The sequence below is a fragment of the Rhinichthys klamathensis genome, unplaced genomic scaffold, assembly GCF_029890125.1.
Source record: "Rhinichthys klamathensis goyatoka isolate OS25496 unplaced genomic scaffold, OSU_Roscu_1.1 h1tg000567l_1, whole genome shotgun sequence".
NCBI lineage: Eukaryota > Metazoa > Chordata > Actinopteri > Cypriniformes > Leuciscidae > Rhinichthys > Rhinichthys klamathensis.
This window is the reverse complement of record NW_026607033.1, coordinates 1,222,999-1,243,279: the sequence shown is the minus strand read 5'-3', so window position 1 is coordinate 1,243,279 and position 20,281 is coordinate 1,222,999. Positions and strand designations below refer to the sequence as shown.

Here is a 20,281-nt window from a genome sequence, read left to right as displayed (position 1 = left end):
TAGAACAATTTTGTAAGCTGGAAATATCTAAATATTAAATTTAGATACATTTACTTCACTGTAAAAATTATATGATTAATAAATGATGGAAACATATGTTCTGAAACACATTGCTTGAACTCATTAAAATAAGTTAAGCAATTTTCAACTTTTTTATGTTATACTAGATTCAACTCATTTTTAAAGTTAGTTTAATGTAATTTAAGTCGAAACGACTAAGACATCCAAGTTGATTGTACTTAAAAATTTAAGACAGAAATTTAGCTTTTACAGTGTTGAGACAAAATAACTGAAGATATTAAGTTTTGTAATGTATAAAAATTAAGTGAGTTTAACCTTAAAATTAAAAATGGTAAATGTTATTTCACTAAGTACAACATGTTCTTGGTAGGGTTTAGGGGTGTGGATAGGGTTAGGACTAAATTATTGGACAGAAATTATGTTCCAGAATCAACAAAATATGCTGATCCAGAACATGTCTTTCTTGGCAAAATCACGGTGACCAGAAAAAATATGAAGAGTTCAGATGCAAAAGCCTCTAAGTGCCATTTGAAATTTTCTTCTAGAATGATCATTTTTATCAAGCCTGTATATTAAAGTTCAGTAATTCCACTTAAATGGCAATGAAGATTACCTATTAATTGTCATTTAAGTGAAATTACTGAACTTAAATATACAAGCTTGATAAAAATGATCATTCTAGAAGAAAATTTCAAATGGCACTTAGAGGCTTTTGCATCTGAACTCTTCATATGTTGAATTAAACTTGTTGAATGAAACTTCTTTGAATTAAAGGTAAGGGTAGGCAAGTTAGCTTTGAATGCATGAGATTCCACCCTCCCTTCAGGGCGTCTCCAAAGCCAAGCCTTCTAACAGAGTCTGCAAAGCATCACGAGACGAAAGACGCCGTTAAACTACCTGTCTCAAAGCACTTAACATTACAATAATAATGAACATGAACAACTTAAAGAGCACTGACCTGTACCATTCGGACGAATGCAATGATTGAAGGAACATTTTATGGTCCCCTTCCGCAGACATTATACATATAATACATTTAGACCACTTAACTTAGTGATTGTTATCAGGATGTAAAGAGACTTTCAACCAGCATCACAAAAATTATTTCTGGAACAAATCACCTACCCTGCCTTTAAGTTTATTTTTCTGACCCCATTGACAGATGTTTGTTCTTGTTTCAAGCAAAAATTCACTTAATTTGGATAATTGTTATAGGCTTTCAATCTCATGATTTTGCCTCTCAAGTAAATGTATCTTGACTTAAGAATGTTTAGCTATTTTACAGAAAAACAGTAAGAAATCCATTTTTGCAGTGAATGTTTGCTGGCAGGGAATGTGATGGAATTTCCCCATCAACCTCCAGAATATCACAGGCTCAGGGCGATACATCTGAAATGTGTTTTGATTTAAGCCTGTCACAGCTCATGTCAAGTTTTGCCTTCATCGTGAAGGATGTAAATCTTTGTGGCACTTTAATGCTGCGGAGAAGTTTGAAAGAGGTTTTATTAGGAAGCTTTACCTCCGTTGAGGATCTCGATGGAATGGACGGTCGCAGAGGAGGTGAGGACGACTTTGCGACCGTAGCCGATGGTGACTCTGTGGGCTTCATTGTGACCGGGGGTCCAGGGTTGTAGACCAGGCAGCTTATCTGGACAAACTGGAAAATATATAGACATTGTAATTAATAGTAAATAAGTCACACAAAAGAACTCACAATATGGCTACACTTTATTTCCATAGTCCATTTTAGACATTCTACTAACTATAAGTAACTGTGAAACTACATATCAATTAACTCTCATTTGAGACTGTTAGGTCAGGGTTCAGGTAAGTAGAACAAGGTGACATGCACTTGCAAAGTTACTTATAGTAAGTAGAATGTCTGTTGGGGAGCATCAAAATATCAAGATATTAAGCAGACATGTCTCTAATGACATAGTTGCAAAGTTGCAAAGTAAAGTGTTACCCAAGTTACACTACATGTTCAGAAATCACATTTTCACTACAACCTTTAAAGGGCTCTATATATAATGAGATTTCTTTTCAAAAGCTTAATGAAAACATACCATAACTTTCAAAACTCAAAAGGTTCAAAATGTCAAAAAAGTGCCACAAATATATGATGTTGCAAGGAAACAAACTTTAAATGAAACAAAGCTTTTAAGATGTCAATATGTATGACCTATATATCTGAGATGTCTAGACTAAAAATTGACCATGATAACCCTTAAATTAATCTGATATTACTCAGTTGATAAAAGGAAGTCAGCGGTTCAACCGCAGGCGGATGTTTCTGACTGCAGTTAGACTTTTAAGTGTCATCCCATATTAAAAGAGCCTCATTCTTTCCTTTAATGCTGTAAAAACCTCTGAAAAGCCACGCACTTGATTTGAATACACACGGTACATCTCGAGAACCAGAGCAGCTGAGAACTTTCATCATGAGCATTTCCATATCTCTGCTTTGAAAGGAGAGTAAAGGGCTTCACTGAGCTTTCTAATGCATTTCTTTCTGTGTTACAAAAAGTCATGCAACAAAAATAATGACAGTAATAATCACCCAGAGGAAAGGTTTATGGCTCTTTCGTGGCACAGGAGACTTTGGGGTGTCAGCTAGGTTCATTTAGGTTTCAACTTTGTTTTTCTCCACACATTCAGAAGAAATAAAAATAGACAAAAATTGTTGGCATTTGCTGAGTATACAGTTTATTCTCAAAATAAAACAATTTATATAAATAAATACGCTTACATTGGATTTACAAATGGAATTAAATTAGTTTTAGTTTATTTAATTAACAATAACAACACTATTAAACATTTTTGATATTAAATAAAGCTTAAATAACATAAAATGTATAGCTATATCAAATAAAACTGAATTTTATTGTGGAAAAGTTGCCTTGGAAAATAACTGAATTAAGTTAGTTTAAGTACTAAAATTACTAAAAACTGAACCTGGAATAAAATAAAATAATGCTAAACAGATATACTTTAAGGGATAGTTCACCCAAAAATGAAAATTATCCCATAATTTACTCACCCACAAGCCATCCTAGGTGTATATGACTTTCTTCTTTCAGCAAAACACAATCGGAGTTATATTAAAAAATATCGGTAACACTTTACTTGAAGGGGTGTGCATAAGACTGACATAACACCTTCATAATAATGACATGACACATGTCATGAATTATGAAGGAGGTTTTATGCATGTTTATGACAACTGTCATTCGCTCAATTATGACATTTTGAATGCAAATATGAAATTGTTTGAGATGTCTTTGTTATGACAACTTGACATAAACCAATACATCATAACCTATCAGTGTCTTGGTAATGACAACTTGACCTTACTAAGACAACACAACCTGTCATAAATATGTCATAAACATGACTTAGCCAATGTCAAAACCAACCACCTGACAGTTTAATGTAATGTTAACCCATAAAGCTAAGTGGTTTGTTAAGTTTGATAATTAATCGGCTATGTCATGTTTATGACATATTTATGACAGGTTGTATTGTCTTAGTAATGTCAAGTTGTCATGACAAAGACACTGCAGGTTATGATGTATTGGTTTATGTCAAGTTGTCATGACAAAGACACTGACAGGTTATGATATATTGGTTTATGTCAAGGTGTCATAACAAAGACATCTCAAACAATGTCATATTTGCATTAAAAATGTCATAATTGAGCGAATGACACTTAATGACAGTTGCCATAAACATGCATGAAACCTCCTTCATATTCATGATGACATATGTCATGTCATGTCATGATTATGAAGGTGTTATGTCAGTCTTAGGCACACCCCATTCAAGTAAAGTGTTACCAAAATTTCCTGGCTCTTCCAAGCTTTATAATGGGATTGAATAGTAACTGAGATTTTGAAGCCCAAAAATCTATACAGCTCCAGGGGGTTAATAAAGGCCTTCTGTAGTGATAAATATCCATATTTCCAACTTTATAAACTAGAATCACTGGCTTCCGTACACGAGTCGAGCTCCGACGGAAGAGTGACCTCTGACCCGACGCATGACGTATTGACAAACGCGGAAGCGCAGAGTTTAGAGCAAAACAAAATACCGGTCATGAATTAGAAGTCTAAAACGAGAATGTTTAAAGAGAATTGTTGGCGGTGCTTGAGTGTGTTGCCCAGCCCTATTTGTTTGAACCGCTAAAGGCGTCTACTCTCACCTAGTTTATAAAGTTGTAAACCCATCACTTCACTTCAGAAGGCCTTTATAGACCCCCTGGAGCCATATGGATTATTTTTAATGATGGATAGATGCTTTTAGGCTTGAAAATCTCAGTTACTATTCACTCCCATTATAAAGCTAGAGCCAGGATATTTTTCAACATAACTCAGATTGTATTCTGCTGAAATAAGAAAAAAGATATACACTAGGAGGATGGCTTGTGGGTGAGTTATAGTTATGGGATAATCGTCATTTTTGGATAAACGAACCCTTTAAAAACAAACACAAATGACAAATTCTATAACAACCATACACAATGCTCAAATACTCCACAACATTTTGGTATTAAATCATTTGAAAGTACTTCTATTCAACATTTATCTTAATTTGTTGAACATCTCTGATAGATTTTTTGGGCAAACTTGTTGCAATGTCTTGTTTTCAAAGGCAGTTTACTAAGTTTAAAAACCACACCTCAAAAATATAAACATCACAATAAGGATACACACGTAAAAGCCCATTTTGCAAAATATGAACTATTCTCTTTTATATAAAACACAAAAGATAGCTAGCTAAAGGGACAGGCAATGAAAGAACAACAAAGGAACTATTAGATAAAGCGTGCCTTTAATAAATGATCCTATTCATCCTGGGCTCAGCTCTCAGAGAAGGAGAAAATCAAAGAAAACACAGCAGCCTGTCATTTCAAACAAACGCTTTTATGTGACCACTAACTAGCTGTCCTGCAGTGATACATTAATCTCATCGCCAGCTTTTACCATATACAGAACAAATACCGCAAAACAAAATTGCGGAAAGCCATCACGCTTTGTGTTTCGTCAACAAAAAGCTCTTCAAATGCAGATTTCCCCCAGAGGAATCCACAGGCAGACGAGAGCAGTGCTGGAAATACCATGCACAGACCCAAAAGAATGATCCCACTCTAAATGCACATAAAAACATGTTTTCGTACAGATTTGGGCATTATGACCATCTACTGTAGAATATATTCATTTGACTTTCAATGTAGAAGGCCATGCTGCTTTTTCATAATTGCAAATCATGTTTCCAACTACAAGGTCTTAAAGCATGCGGCTTTGGTTTGTTAAATTACAGTGAAGCTATTGCTGTTGAAAGGAGCAGAAATGCGCTACATTTGCAGGCCTGTAAAGACATGGATTGTACTGTTGAGTCTTGGCTGAAAACCGAGTTAAGAGTTTGCTGGATTAGAATGAAAAACTGTGCAAAAAGTCTCAAAGGGCTTCTGTGCGTTTGAAAAACTAAATCCAAGAGCCTTGTTCTGTAACAAGACTCTGAGTCATGGGGTCTCTCTCTGTCGGACGGATTAAGTTAAGACTGAAAGGACGTCGGTATATGTTGGATGGCTACATGCTATAATCTCTGATACTGAACATCAGGCAATGTCACAATACAAAGTGAAGTTAAGAGGACAGCAGAAAACAGAAGGATGATAGTTAGAAAGGGCAATTAAAAATATTGGGGGAGAGAAATTGCAAGCAATGCTAAAACAAAATATATTAAATGTTGCTGCTTATGTTATATGTCCGAAATATATCCTTTATGCTTATTTATTATCTTTTTTATTTGATTGTTTTTTTTAAATATTTTGTTCCATTTTATTCAAAGTACACGTCATGCTTTCAAAGTATGATGAACTCTTGTATTTTAAAGATAAAAAAGGAATTCCTTATTATATTATTTTTTATTTTATTTATTTTTACTCATTATTTAATTTTATTAAAAGTTGACTATATGCTTTCAAAGTGCAATGAACTCTTGCATTTCAAAAATAAAAAAGGAATTCCTTACCCATTATATTTGATATTTTTAATTGAATTCAATCTTTTATTTTATTTGATATTTTATGTTATTCAAAGAATGCTTACAAAGTACTATGGACTCTTGTATTTTAAAGATAAGAAATGTCTTCTTATATTACCCCTTTTTGTTTATTACTTCTTTAAAAAATATATTATTATTTTATTTAAAAATTCATACTATCAAAGCACTTTGCAACAAAACTGATACATCAGAGCACGAAAGACAGAAACTCACCAGCCTGAGCAATGTGAAGAACAGCTACTACAATAAAAGCAACACAGATCTTCATTTTCAGTATTGTTGGTTTGGTCCAGAGTGTAAAGGCACCTCACCTACAACACAAAATACAAAAAAACAAAATAATTAGTAAAGATAAAGCGTGTAATTTCTGTTCCATCAATCCCAACAAATGTAATTGCAAAGTCGGTCGGCAAAACAGATGTTCTGAAAGAGTTGAATTATTCACATTTTACAGGGTGAATCAACCTACAAAAGTCTCACAATATATTTTTAGCAGTGATCTGAGTATTTTCACCACCAAATTGTTTTTTACACACATCACCTTCAACATGCTTATTTATTCTGGGCATACATGGCACTATGACCAGTTGAAGTGAAAAAATGTCATTGAGCGTGTGCGGCGTTGCCATAGAAACGGGCGAACGATTTTGTCAGTTTGCCAGAATCTGAAAGTAGTGGAGGACCCCAGTTTTGCATTCCTTTGAAACTTGTGAGATCTGAAGGTTACGTGGTTATTTTCAAAGAGATTACAAGAGCACCAGCAATATGACTTGAACCTCCATAAAGGATCAAAGGCTCAGAGGGGCCGAGGGCTCAGGTACTGACTCGCTAATAATAGTGTGCTTGTTTAAATGCAGTTATATAAAGAAGTTACATAACCGATATAGACATACACGCCACGGGATCCTGTATCCTGGTTTCGGTATTGCAGACTCCAGCTATGCTTGACAAACCAATTATATGACAAGGAAAGAGACATGACAATGCTTCCTTTGACTAAACTATGTCATTTTCGAAGGTAAAATGTTTTCCTGCACATAAAAGCCGTTTCTAAGGCTGCAAAATCAGCCGAAATCAACTGTTATTACTGTTTTTATCTCCTCTGTATTTGATATTCTGAGCTGGAATTATTATGTCGGGATGTTTATTAGCACTGCCAATCCGCCCGAGGCATGATGGCTTCGTTGTCCCAAAGTAACAGTTGCATCATGACCTGTCCAATGTGTCAAGTCTGCACTGTTATACATCGGATCAGTGTAGCTTGAGAATCTATTGCTGTCTTTGTTATATATTGAGGGATAATGGTCTACAACTGCCAACTTCTCGTCATATTAGCATCACAATCCTTTCCCATTGGGGTCTGTGCAAAGGATTGTGGAAATATTCCAAAGATTGTTTGTCTGGTTGTATATATTTTTTTAAATTGCACTGCATGTCAGCATGTGATGTGACAGTCTGTTACAGTTGTGTAAGAGTGAGTAAACCAGCAAGACGACAGTTTGACTTGATAACCAGCCATACAGTATATTTCATTTACTGACCCAACGTCCTTTTTTCCTTACATACACATGGACGACGACTTCAATTTCAGTCTGTTTCCCATACAAAGCTTTCATGTGACTTCAGAAGACTTGGAATATGGCATATGGGCTCTTTTAATAATGCTTTTATGGTGCGTATTCGTCTTTTTTAGGTTGCTTGACAGACCATCTTCCCATTGTATGGAAAAGAACAGACATTTTGTTCCTTTTGTGTTCCACTGAATAAGGAAAAAATGATGTGTTTTCAGCAACAAGAGGGTGAGTGGATGATGAAAGAAGTTTCATTTTTTTGGGTGCACTATTCCTTTAAGATTAGAGCGCGTCTGATAGCACAGCAGGAAATATAATGTGTCTCACAGCAATGCCTGCGACGACGCTGGCAATAACAGGGTGAAAAATGAAAACACAAGCCTGTGGTGGATGGGGTGGAAGTTTATTTGAATCTTCAGTATGATCCACAGGGTCATTTATTCTACGATCAGATGTCGACTTGGTGCAACAGGAGCCGCATCGTCGGGCCAAACACACAGCCTTTCCCTTTAGATCCGAGATATGAGACACTTCACATGAGACCTGCAAGAGAGAACAGAGGTCATTATGGATAAAACCCAAACAAAACAATACAACTTTAATTAATTTTATAGAAATTAATACTTTTATGTAGAAAGGATGCATTAAATTGATCAAAAGTAACAGTAAAGACATTTATAAATGTAAAAAAAAGGAAAAAAAAGCAAATAAATCCTGTTGTTTTGAACTTTCTGTCCATCAAAGAATCCTGAAACAAATGTTTCAGGGCTTTCCACAAACAATTTAAGCAGCAAAATGTTTCTTGAGTATCAAATCAGAATATTAGAATGTTTATGAAGGATCATGTGACACTGAAGACTGGAGTAATGATGCTGAAAATTCAGCTTTGCCACCAAAGGAATAAAATAAATTGTAAAACATATTCAAATAGAAAACACTTAATTTAAACCGTAATAATATTTCACTATAGGCCTATATATATATATATATACACACACACACACACACAGTAGTGTATGTAAGTTTATATATTGCTTATACTGTTTAAAAACATCTGACTTTGCATTTTAGAGTTTGTAAATCCATGTCACACACTGCGCAATTTGCCATTTCAAAATCACATTTAGATATGCAGCACACCGAGAGAAAATACTTTTTGCAGGTAAATAGATGTCTTGGTGTAGATCGACAAAAATAGCACCTCCTTCTCTTTCCCTGCAGTTAAAGTGTAAAAGTCAGCAGACCGCGGACTGCTCCTTTGCTTTCATCACACTAACTTCGTGATGGAATTCTGTGAAAATCGACAGGGGGAAAAAATCCCCTTATTAGGTTTTCTAATGCCCGTAGATTCCCTCAAGCCAAATACCACTAGATCTACAAGGCTGACGCATACTGAGCCGTTCAAAGGTGACATGCATCTTTCATCACAGCTCAGCATGCAAGTTTTTTTAAAATGTGGATTAGTAACAATCACAATGACAATCAGTGGACTGGTTGTCTGAATGTTGCATGAAAACTCACAGATATATATTTAGCGTTAGCCAGCTGGCCCATGATGTAATGCATACAGAATGACCATCTGAAGATAATATTGCACAAATAATTAGTGGTGTTGCCAAATCAAGCATCATTATTAGTGTTGCTTATACTTAGTGATATAAACAAACCACTTATATCAATTTGGGATGTAAGTCATCCATCACCATTTGTGCTACATACATGAACGATACCTAACTCTGAATGATGCGTTTAGTTGAGGAGAAGTGTACAGTTACTTTTCTAAGACAAGACTCTAGGCAAAACCATAGCTTTGGCAGGTCAGTTTCGAGATTTTAGTCTATTTTGCTTCCAAAACTTGCCTCTTTAAGACTAGTGGAAAGAAAACCAAGAAAGTGTTTATTTTATAACACTTTATCTATTTGTGTCTGTAGATTTCAATAACAGAACATATCTTTCTAGGTTGTTTTTTTTCAAAATGAGTTTTTTCTCATTCACTGACCTAGAAATCTCCACTTCAACAGCACTTACATACACTAAACTTTCCCATTTTATTCATATCTACTGTATATCTATATTCTGAAGGTTTTTACAGAGGGGTTTGTTCATATATCATTCGCATGATTTACACATTTTGTTTGCTAAACACATTTTTTTCTGACTTTTTCTATCCAAAACCTCCACTGCAAAAAACTTTAATATGTCAACAAAATGAAACAATATTCATATTTCTGTCCTGGAAATGTATGCAAATGAGTGCATATTTAATTAGAAAGTGCTTCATTTACATATCTAAACATAACATTTCAGAACCGAATTGTCTTAATGTACTGCGATTAATCCACTTGGGAAAATATGGTGATATCTAATAGTTATAAATAGTTATTTTTATCTTATTCATCTGTAGCATTTAGACTTATTATTTGGATAAAAGCATCTGCCGGATGCATACATAAAAATGTAAATTATTTATTTGGTGGACAGATAAAGCAAGCGAAAAACAACCAAAAGGAGGATTCCAAGCCCTATCCAGAGAGCAGATATCATTGTAGACTTGAAGATGTGCTCATCTAGCAACCAACCAAAAACCTCAGGAATGACCCACAACACTTCCCACAGTTTTGCACAATAAAGCTTTTCCAGATAGTGTAGAAACTGGGTTTCTTGAGTTTCAGACTGCTCTTCCACTCCTTCATGCCCTTTCAGACTTTACAAATCTCCAACACTGAGAAAGTCTATTCCAAAACATTACATCACCATTGTAAAGACAAGCTTCGCTTAGATCCAGACTTCGCCTCTCGGCTTTACCTCCCAATGCTATCTGCGTTTGAGACAAATATCTCTTCCTGGGCTGCCTATCTTCTTACAGAGACTGTTGCCCTCCGTGGCCCTCGCAGATAACACACTTCCACCCCTGTCCTTCATGTTGACCCTGTGCTATCAGCACAGAGCAAAAGAGCACAAGCAGAACTCACATGGAACAAAGTCTGCAGTCTCAGCTGCTCACGTGAGCGGGCAAGACGAGCAAAAGCCCTTTTTATGAGTCGTTTTCTCAGTACCGCAGTAACAGTCATGATATAGCTGGAATGCTGCTGGAAATTCAATGAAGAAAAATGGTTAGTATTAGGTCTATCAATCAATTAAAATTAAATTAATTGAAATCAAATGAAGATTAAATAATCAAATTAAAAGTAAGAAGTTGCATATATCAATGTGACAAGACAATAAGAAAATATTGCAGATGAATTGAAATGGCCATTGATCAATGAAGTATACTGGCCATTTTGCAGTCAAGTTTGTCAAACTATTAAAAGGTAGGGTTGGCAATTTCGGAGAGGCTAGCAATAGCAAGTTAGCTTTGAAAGCATGAGATCCCACAGAGTGTCTCCAAAGTAGGGGTGCACGATATTGACAAAAAGGTGATATTGCGATATCAATAAGGAATATTGCGATATCGATATTAATTTCGATATTTTTAAACTATGTAAAACTACAAAAGTTATGGGACAACGCATCAAAAAAGATGAATAAATAAAACAAGTTTTCTTACAACATAAGGTCTATTTCAACTGACAGTCATATTGGACTGGTACAACATGAATAAACAAATAATAACCATGTCTACAGAACAGGAGATGTTTTACTGGTTGTATGAACACTACAGTGTAAAAAACAATAAATAAAGAGCAAGTCTACAGAACACACCTAGCCACTTTATGCGTTTTCTGTGATCGGATAGCTATCTGATCGTGAAAAGACCAGGTGTAAATGCCCTCCGAAACGCGTTCGAGACGGATTTGAATCCGATCGCTGAACCCACTTCAGGAGGAGGTCTGGGCCGCATTCCAGACGAAACTGGACAAGTGTAAATGCATCTCGTTGTTGAAACCACATATGTAAAACTTACTCCTCCCAAAAACGCTAAAAATGAGAACGTGTTACAGGCTACATGTCATGTTATGGCCAGACATGACGACGCGTGCAACTGCAACACGTCACCGCAGATGAGCAGCTGAGCATCTCTTCATCAAGCCAATGCGCAAACTATCGCAAATCAAAGTGAAAGTAAGTCACAGACGCTTTACACACAATTATCTTCACTAAAAGTAAATAAACGAAATGATCTTAACAGGGCTGTTGCCGTTCTCTCTTATTGCGTTATTTGATTGTGACATTTTAGCTGATGATCGTAAAATGCAGCTCATAACTGTTGCTTTCGGTGACGTTCACTCCATTAAATCTGCATAGGCTATAGCGCGGGAATTGAAGATCGGATTTATATCCGTTTTGCAAAAACACATTTATGTGACCAGGTGTAAAAGGAATATCGTTTTGATAAATCAGATAGCTATCCGATCAGTGAAAACGCATGAAGTTTATACTTGATGTTTATACTTATGTTTATACTTGTGCGCTGGTGTGTGCGTCGAGCCGGAAAGTGTGTGTGTGTGTGTGGGGACTGTGTGGTAGTAGAGCAAGGGGAAAGTGAGAGAGTGACGGCGATTAGCTTTGGAGCGAGTAGCGACTCTACAGTCATATTGAGAAAAACAAAGGGTCTCCCCTGTTCTTTCTGACCATTGTGGGAAATCTGTAGCATGAAAAGTTAATCCTCTCCTTGATTTCATGTTGTTTATGGAGAAGGAGAATCAGGAAATGAGTTGGGGGAAATGCAACAGTGCATGTCGGACCGGACGCATCATAAACAAAATATCGCATAAATATCGCGAGACTTTCGATATGATATCGAGCAACGTGATATCGCGATAACGATATTGATTCGATATATCGTGCACCCCTACTCCAAAGCCACGCCTCCTTCAGAACACCTGAACGCGCTACGCGCTATGAACATTAACTGCCTCATATCTCAAAGCACATAACATTGCAATAATAATGAACATAAACTTACAGAGCTCTTAAATGTACCACATGACTGCTGCAGATTCATTTCACCATTGTTAGTGTCGACATAGAAATGTCTGAGGACATGAACAGCTCAGTGTAGAACGTCACGGGTTGCCATCTCGAATTACATTTATGACATGGCATGAATGCAGCATAAGCTCATTGTTTTGTTTCAGGAGGAACTGTAAAAGACAGCTGCTGTTTGTTTTTGGCGCTTGTTGACTGTCTGTCTACAACTCTGCATAGCCTTACAGAACGTGCTGATGACGTACTGTATGATGTCTGCGTGAGCAGGGTGGTAATACATGGTTGGAATACAAAGGTATGGAAATACATATGTTGATAGGCAGGTAGGACATCTTTGGAACGAATGCAATGATTGGATGAAATTTATTTTTGTCCTGAGACTTCCTCAGAAGATATATGTATATGTTTTAATATTTAGATACATACCACTTCTATTATTGATTGCTGTCAGGATGTGAAGAGAGTATCAACCAGGATAACAAAAAGTGTTTATAAAAAAATGGCCTACCCAACCTTTAAGATATATACATTAATGTATTACTGTTTTTACCAAGTAAAAAAAAAAAATAATAACAATACTTTTATTCAGCAAGGATGCATTCAATTGATCAAAAGTGACAGTAGACATTTGTAATGTTGCAAAATATTTATATTTCAAATTAATGCAGTTTTTTTAACTTCTAAAGAATCCTGAAAAAATGGTATCATGGTTTCCACAAAAATATTAAGCAACATCACTGTTTTCAACACTGCTGCTCAATAAATATTTCTTATTATTATCAAATTAGAATGATTTCTGAAGGATCGTGTGACACTGAAGACTGGAGTAATGATGCTGAAAAATCAGCTTTGCATCACAGGAAAAAAATAACATTTTAAAATATTTTTTAAAAGAAAGCTATTTTTAATTGCAATAAAGTTTCATAATATTACCCTTACACTGTATTTTTGATCAAATAAATGCAGCATTGGCGAGCATAAGAGACTTCTCTCGAAAACATAAAAAAGAAAATCTCAACAACTCCAAACTTTATACAGCACACAACGAGAGAGAGCGAGAGAGAATGGTCAGTAAATGATGACAATTCAAATTTTGGCTGAAGTAGCCTGAACTATTTTCACATTTCTTCATTTTTCTTAATCACTCTTATTTATAAATAAAGTAATCTTCACAAATACATCTACCTTAGATAAAATATCAACTAGCTGTCACGTCTACACACAGCTGCACACTATATACGGTCATGCCGCCCGGCACTAACATGAGTCCTGATCGGGGAGCACAAACAAGAGGATGGGAGGTTTTTCCTTTCCCTTTCATTACCCTGAAATATGTTTCAAACATACTGGCCGACTTTTACGGGAGCAAACAGGATTGACCCAGAGCAGCAGTAAAAGGAAACTTTACGAGTTCGGCGGGCCGCCATGCTCCACTTGCGCTCCAAGAAAACACTGTAGATGAACTTCAGCAGGATAGTCAGATAGGAAAACTCCTCATTTATTTAATTGCAACATTCGGTTTTATAATCCAATGTTGCTGTAATGATGTAAGAAACATGCACAGTGGAAACCTGAACCACAAGCTTTTAATATATAAATGCAATTACCATAGCCTATAAAAGTCTTGGGACTACTGACTACGGTGGAGCAGATTAAAAGCCGTTTCCATCAGCCTACTGGGTCAAACAGAGGCTCTCATGCACATAAAAATGAGTCTCCTCTGGAAAGTTGCTGACGTGACACCTTCAAGGAATAATTCATACAAAAGTGACAATTCTCTCATGATTTACCTACCCTCATGTCGCTCCAGAGCTGTTTGATTTTCTCGGAGAGTTTAACAGAATGTTAAAGTAGCTTTTTTTACATACAATGACTATAGGGGATGTAAAGCTCTAAACTGCAAAATACACATAATAAAAGACAAGTAGTCCATGTGAACTAGAAACAGACAGAAATGGACCAAGATATATCAACGAGACAGCATTTTAAATATAATTTACATTTGCATATATTCAATATGCTGCATGAAGAGGTGCTTTTTTGACATAAATGATGTCACCCAGTTTGAATATGCAGAAGTAGTGTTGTTATGATACCAATACCAGTGAAATTGTACGATTCTTCTCAATTTCAACACCACAGCAAAACAATTTTTTTAAGTTCCTGCATCTCAAACAGTATTAGACTGCAGCGATGCATTGGTCATTGGGTTTGATTCCCATGCAATGCATGAACTGATATAAAACGTTTACTTTGAATGCAATGTAAGTGGGTTTGAATAAATGCGTAAATGTAAATAAAAAAAATTTGAATCTCCAATTTTGAAGTATTTGATTATTTGTATGTTCCTGTAGCTAAAACAGCACCTGGCTAATTGATTCCTATAGCTAATGCATAGACTGGGAATCAGACACATACAAAAAGTTTACTTTGAATGCAATGTTAGTCACTTTGAATAAAAGCATTTGCCAAATGCATAAATGTTGCCATTTAATTTTTTATTTCTTTTGCAAACTAGCTGTAAAATATTATTGCAAACTATTATTATACACTATTATTTAAACAATCATAAATAAATAAATAAATGAAAACAACCACATCTAGCTTTCAAGTATTTTTTTTTTTTTAATTGGCTAAACCTTGCTTCAAAACAGACAGATAAACAGTCGGTAACAAAAATGAAGAACAAAGCAAAAAATTTAAAGACAAACAAAAGAACAAAGAGAGCTCTTGATGTTTTTCAGAATGCAACTGTAGAAGCTGATTAAAGCTTTTAAATGCATCCACGCAAGAGCAGTGAGCGATTATCTCTTTTTCTTGTTAGCAGGTTGATTATTTTTAATCTCATTACAGAGAGAATCAGGTCTATTAGGGAGCATTTACACCTGATGCACAGATCAATTATGACAAATCAGATGTTTCGGGCCTATCTGTTTACATTCAGACATAAATGGCTGTTCACATTCATATCTTACCAAGATCAGCATATATGCCCTTTTAACTTGGTTTGCAAGACCCATGCATAGGCCAGTGGGAAAAAAACCCTAATTTTTCTCAGAGAAGATGGGCTTACGCCGGCTCGTAAGCGAGCTGGGCTAAAGGTGCGACGGCCTCTAGGGCGATGAGCAGTGATGATTAATTCAATGAGAGCAGTGTTTGTGTGTGTGTGTGTGTGCTAACGGGAAGAGAGCGGAAGATGGTGAAGGTTATAGCCGCTCTCCGGAGGCCAGGGGGAATCTGAGCCTTCAGAAAGAGCTGGTGTTGAAACAGCTATTTTTACAGCCTGCTCTCTCCAGGACTCTGTAATCCAGCTGAGACTGGGACGAGTCGCTGTGCTGACGGTGACAAGTACAAGAGAGTCTTTACTGCCAACACAGCACTGCACCTCTGACCTGAGACACCTCCCAAACTCATGGAGGTCACTCATGGACTGGGCACCTCACTTTGGAAAAGCAGCGTGAGGTGGAGGTCATCCTCAAAGGATTATTGAATCAGGTACTAATGAGGTTTGGGACAAGATGGTGGGGCTGATTAGACGGGAGAAGCTGTTTAAAACTTGTAGACCACCTTGGACCAGCAACAAACCAGCTACCATCTAGCAAATTCATTACCAACCAAACAAGAACTATATAATTAGACATTTTGCCTTGGCAACTAATTGAAATAAATGTTTAAAGTGAAGCACTAACATGACCAAATCTAAAGCTGGAATAAAAATAAGTTAAAGCTAAATAGAAATAAAAAAAAGCACATAATTCAAATACTAAAATTTAAACTAAAATTGATTCAAAGAATTAATCATTTTAATATTATATAAACAACACTGAAGAAATTTTGCCTAAAGTTAAAGTTCTTAATAAAAAAAATATATATATAAAAATAAAATAAAAAATAAAATAAGATAAGATAAGATAAGATAAGATAAGATAAGATAAGATAAGATAAAATAAAATAAAATAAAATAAAATAAAATAAAATAAAATAAAATAAAATAAAATAAAATAAAATAAAATAAAATAAAATAAAACTGCACAGGGACTCGAACGAATTGGTGAATCTTGACTCTCTGAACAAACCAATTCGATACAGTGAAGTGAGACTTTACATGAGAGAAAATGGACTTTATATGCATGAACTATTTCAGACACAGTGGCTTATGAATATCTCAAATCACCTTACATGCACGAGCTGTAAAGTGCTACTGAATATCTGAACGAACAGTGAAGACGTGAATCTCGCCAGTTTTTCTTTTATCTGTTTAAAATATAAATCAACAAACATGCATCTACTTTTATATTCATGGCAGTGGCTGGCAAATAAGACAAAAATTACCAGACGCTGCCCTAAAAAACATAATTTAGCTGCTGCTAGTTATTCATTTTCCATCATTGATTTAACCAGCATGATGCAGCTATTTTTTAAGCTAATTGAGCAATTGTGCATACTGTGCATAGAAGCCAATTTATGCTTCAGCCAGTGGGTGCCCACACTACATTTTTTTCTCTGCGCAAAGGTGTGCTTGATGCATTCATTTCACAAAAAGTTATTTGTGTCTTGCTTAGAGAAACCCACGGACTGCAAATTCATTACCAACCAAACAAAAACACATTTTTTTCATGTTTCAATAAAACTCGGCTGCCTATACAGAAAGACAAAGGAAATCGATGCTACCTGACTAGAGAAAACCGAGACAAAAAAAATGCTGTTGACGTCCCCTTTTGCCAAATAGGAAAACTTCAACACCCATAATGCACTGTGCACGTTGCCATCCGTGGCCGCTCCCACCAGTCTGCCATTAATACTCTTACAAGAGTCAAAAAGCCCCTTGCTTTAGTAGGAAATACTACTTAGCAAACTTTTAGACATAATGCTGTTGACTTGTAATGTTCCCGGGCGCATGAATTCAAAGAGTAAACGTTAAAGCAGCACTAGGTTACTTTTCAACCTTTATAATATATTTCCAAGTCTCTTGTGATGGTACATCGACTTACAATAGGTTGAATGACACGTCTGCCATAGCCTGACGGGGTCTGTAGCGTTTTTATTCGTACTTTTAAACTTTGGGTTTCGGGTAGTAACCGGCGAACAAAGAGAACTACAAAATTCGACTGCTTTACGGCATATACGTCACTTCCACCACCACCCCCACTTCCTTAAAATCGGACGTGTGAGCCAAATGTTATAGTCATGGCCGAAGCAGCACAGAAAAACAAGAAAGCAAAGGTTTTATCGGAGCAAAGCAAAAAGAGAAAAAGAGAAAGTGATCGCGTTAAAGGCAGAACGAGGATCAACATTGGGCCAGCATTTTCTCGCTGGCGTGAGCTGAAGGAGGAGGAGGGGTGCCCGACCGATGCGGACTTGGCAAAAAAAAATCAAATCAAATGAAAGCCTGTGTCGGGTAAAAAGCCAGTTTGGTAGGGGCTACATTCTTGCAAGTAAATATATAAGATGTACAAAATCATATTTTAGGATACCTAACATGTCTGTGATATTTGTTATTTGTCTTGCCTCAAGCTATAATGCAAATCGATTTGTAAAATTTGCAGATTCATTTATGGTAGCTTGATATTATAATATTGACGATATATGGTTATTATCAACCACTCAAACATTGCATTGAAGTATCATATAGATTCAGTAAAACGGTAACCAATAGACTAGGCTACTATAATATAGCTGGCTTGTAAACGTGATCATCGCGATAATTTGTCGTTAGAAAAAAAATAAAACCCATGAAATTATATTCATATGACATGCTGAAATATATGCCACTGTACCTGGGATGAAGACATTTCACACGCGACGCAAGCAGAACACCTGCATGTGACCTCCTCCTACAGTGTTCAGGGCTATCGTGGTTGTCAACAATTGCACGTGCATGTAGGCTGACGGAGTTTACGACAGTAGTAGAGGTCTAGAGGACAATACTGTTTCCCAACTGTAGGGGGACCCCACCCCGAGAGCAAAAGTTCCCTGGTGTTACTTTAAGCGAGAGAGATAGAGAGATAAACGTTGCATTTGGTTTCCAGTGAAGGATCCAACGAGTTGTAGGCAGCGGCTAAAGGCTGCAAAGAATCATAAATATGGAGAGAACGTCGCAACGGAAACTCTGAAAAACCTCTGTGTTTTTAGTCAACATTTCAAACTGGATGACCATGACCATGAACAGTGTTTTAGGCCAAATGGATGGGAAAACTGAGAGAAACTGCCGTTCTGCGAGTTCCGCCAAACCTCCGTAGCAAAGCTGCGTCATGTACAGGTAAGAAAGCTGTTGCCGCAGTGTTCCATTTTTACCATAATGCTGTTTAAAGAATAGACAAAGTACGATACAATTTGTAACACTACAAAGCGGGGTGAAAATTGGTGAAGTCACACATCGCGTTTTTCTGTGGGTGCTCGGCGCCTTTGACACTGGACACAACAACTTGTATGCAAACGTTACGGATCCTACATGGGGTAAATCTCTCAGACACGCATGTGGAAAGGCAGCAAAATTGTTTCAGATTCTTTCTCTGACAGGCTCAGCTGGTACCGAATCTGAGGTTGTGATGGGAGATAAGAAGGTTCAGAAAGCCAGCACTGATACGGTCGACTGGTGAGAAGAAAGCCATCAGCGCTGTGGTAACCCTGTGGCAAAAGTGTTTTTAATTCCTCATGTCATCTCATCTGCTAACCCAATGCTCAGCAGGGCAACTGCCAGAAAATCCATTGCTTTCCTTTTCATACTTTCTCCAAACCCAACAGGTGGCGTACTGAATACCAGCCTTTATTTTTCAGGATAAAAGAGACATTTTACTGTGAATTTGGCTTTTTTTAATTATTAATTTTTTACCATCATATATATATGTGTGTGTGTGTGTGTGTGTGTGTTATACCTGGATCCCATTGGATGCTTATGAGCCAAACCTTTCGTGCAAAAATTTCATTTTTTTGTACTATTTTGTTTTGCAATGCATTGACTCTGGAGTGACCATGTGGGCTTTAATTAGGACATATTGTCAGTATTCAGTACATCACACCTAAAGAATGTGAAAGCAGTCATGTGTTCATGAGAATCCAATGGGATCCAGGTGTTCAGGGCTGTGCAGGTGTGACATGGGGACGCCGCAGGCTTATTGCACTGAGATAGTTATCCTTCATTATGAAACATCTGCCACAAACATTAAACTGACTTATTTTAAAAGTACAAAATGTTGACAAAACGTGATTTTTGTAGCATCAGGGACCGTTTTCATGATTGCACAAACTCAAGGAAGGTTTTATACAAATGTAAATTTGCTGATTTTTTTTGCCAATAGGAAAGAAAAATCACGAATAAATACAATTTTCATCTGGGAATGAACAGAATAAGGCAGAAGCTGGTGGAAACATTTCTTCCCAAATCTCAAAGGTCAAGCATATTTGAAGGGTCACCGCTGTGAGGGGAAGGAAGGAAGGGAGGGAGGGAGGGAACGCCCAATGCAAAATCCACAACCCAGGGAACATTTGAAAGATCCGTCATTAAAACACACACTTACACACAAACAACACATGCTCACGGATAGACGAGACAAACTAGGAGATCTGGCTCCTGAAATTCCTGCATGATAATTAATCACACATTCACACCCATGTGTGGAGACTACTCGATGATCATGACAACATATGTTTTTACATTATTTTAAATCATCAAAATAAATTAAGCAATTTCAACT

The 20,281-nt window shown here is 36.5% G+C and overlaps 1 protein-coding gene across 2 annotated transcripts in view; it reads right to left on the bottom strand.

Moving 5' to 3' along the window:
- The window catches only part of cemip (cell migration inducing hyaluronidase 1), a 130,598-nt gene that overhangs the window by 65,539 nt on the left and 44,778 nt on the right, over nt 1–20,281 (bottom strand). For both annotated transcript variants that reach the window (XM_056239589.1, XM_056239590.1), the window contains exons 2-3: nt 6,301–6,398; nt 1,541–1,678 (exon numbers count right to left, since the gene is read on the bottom strand). In XM_056239589.1, coding sequence (XP_056095564.1) covers nt 1,541–1,678; nt 6,301–6,355 — 193 coding nt within the window. In that variant the 5' untranslated portion in view covers nt 6,356–6,398. The remainder of the gene's footprint in view (nt 1–1,540; nt 1,679–6,300; nt 6,399–20,281) is intronic.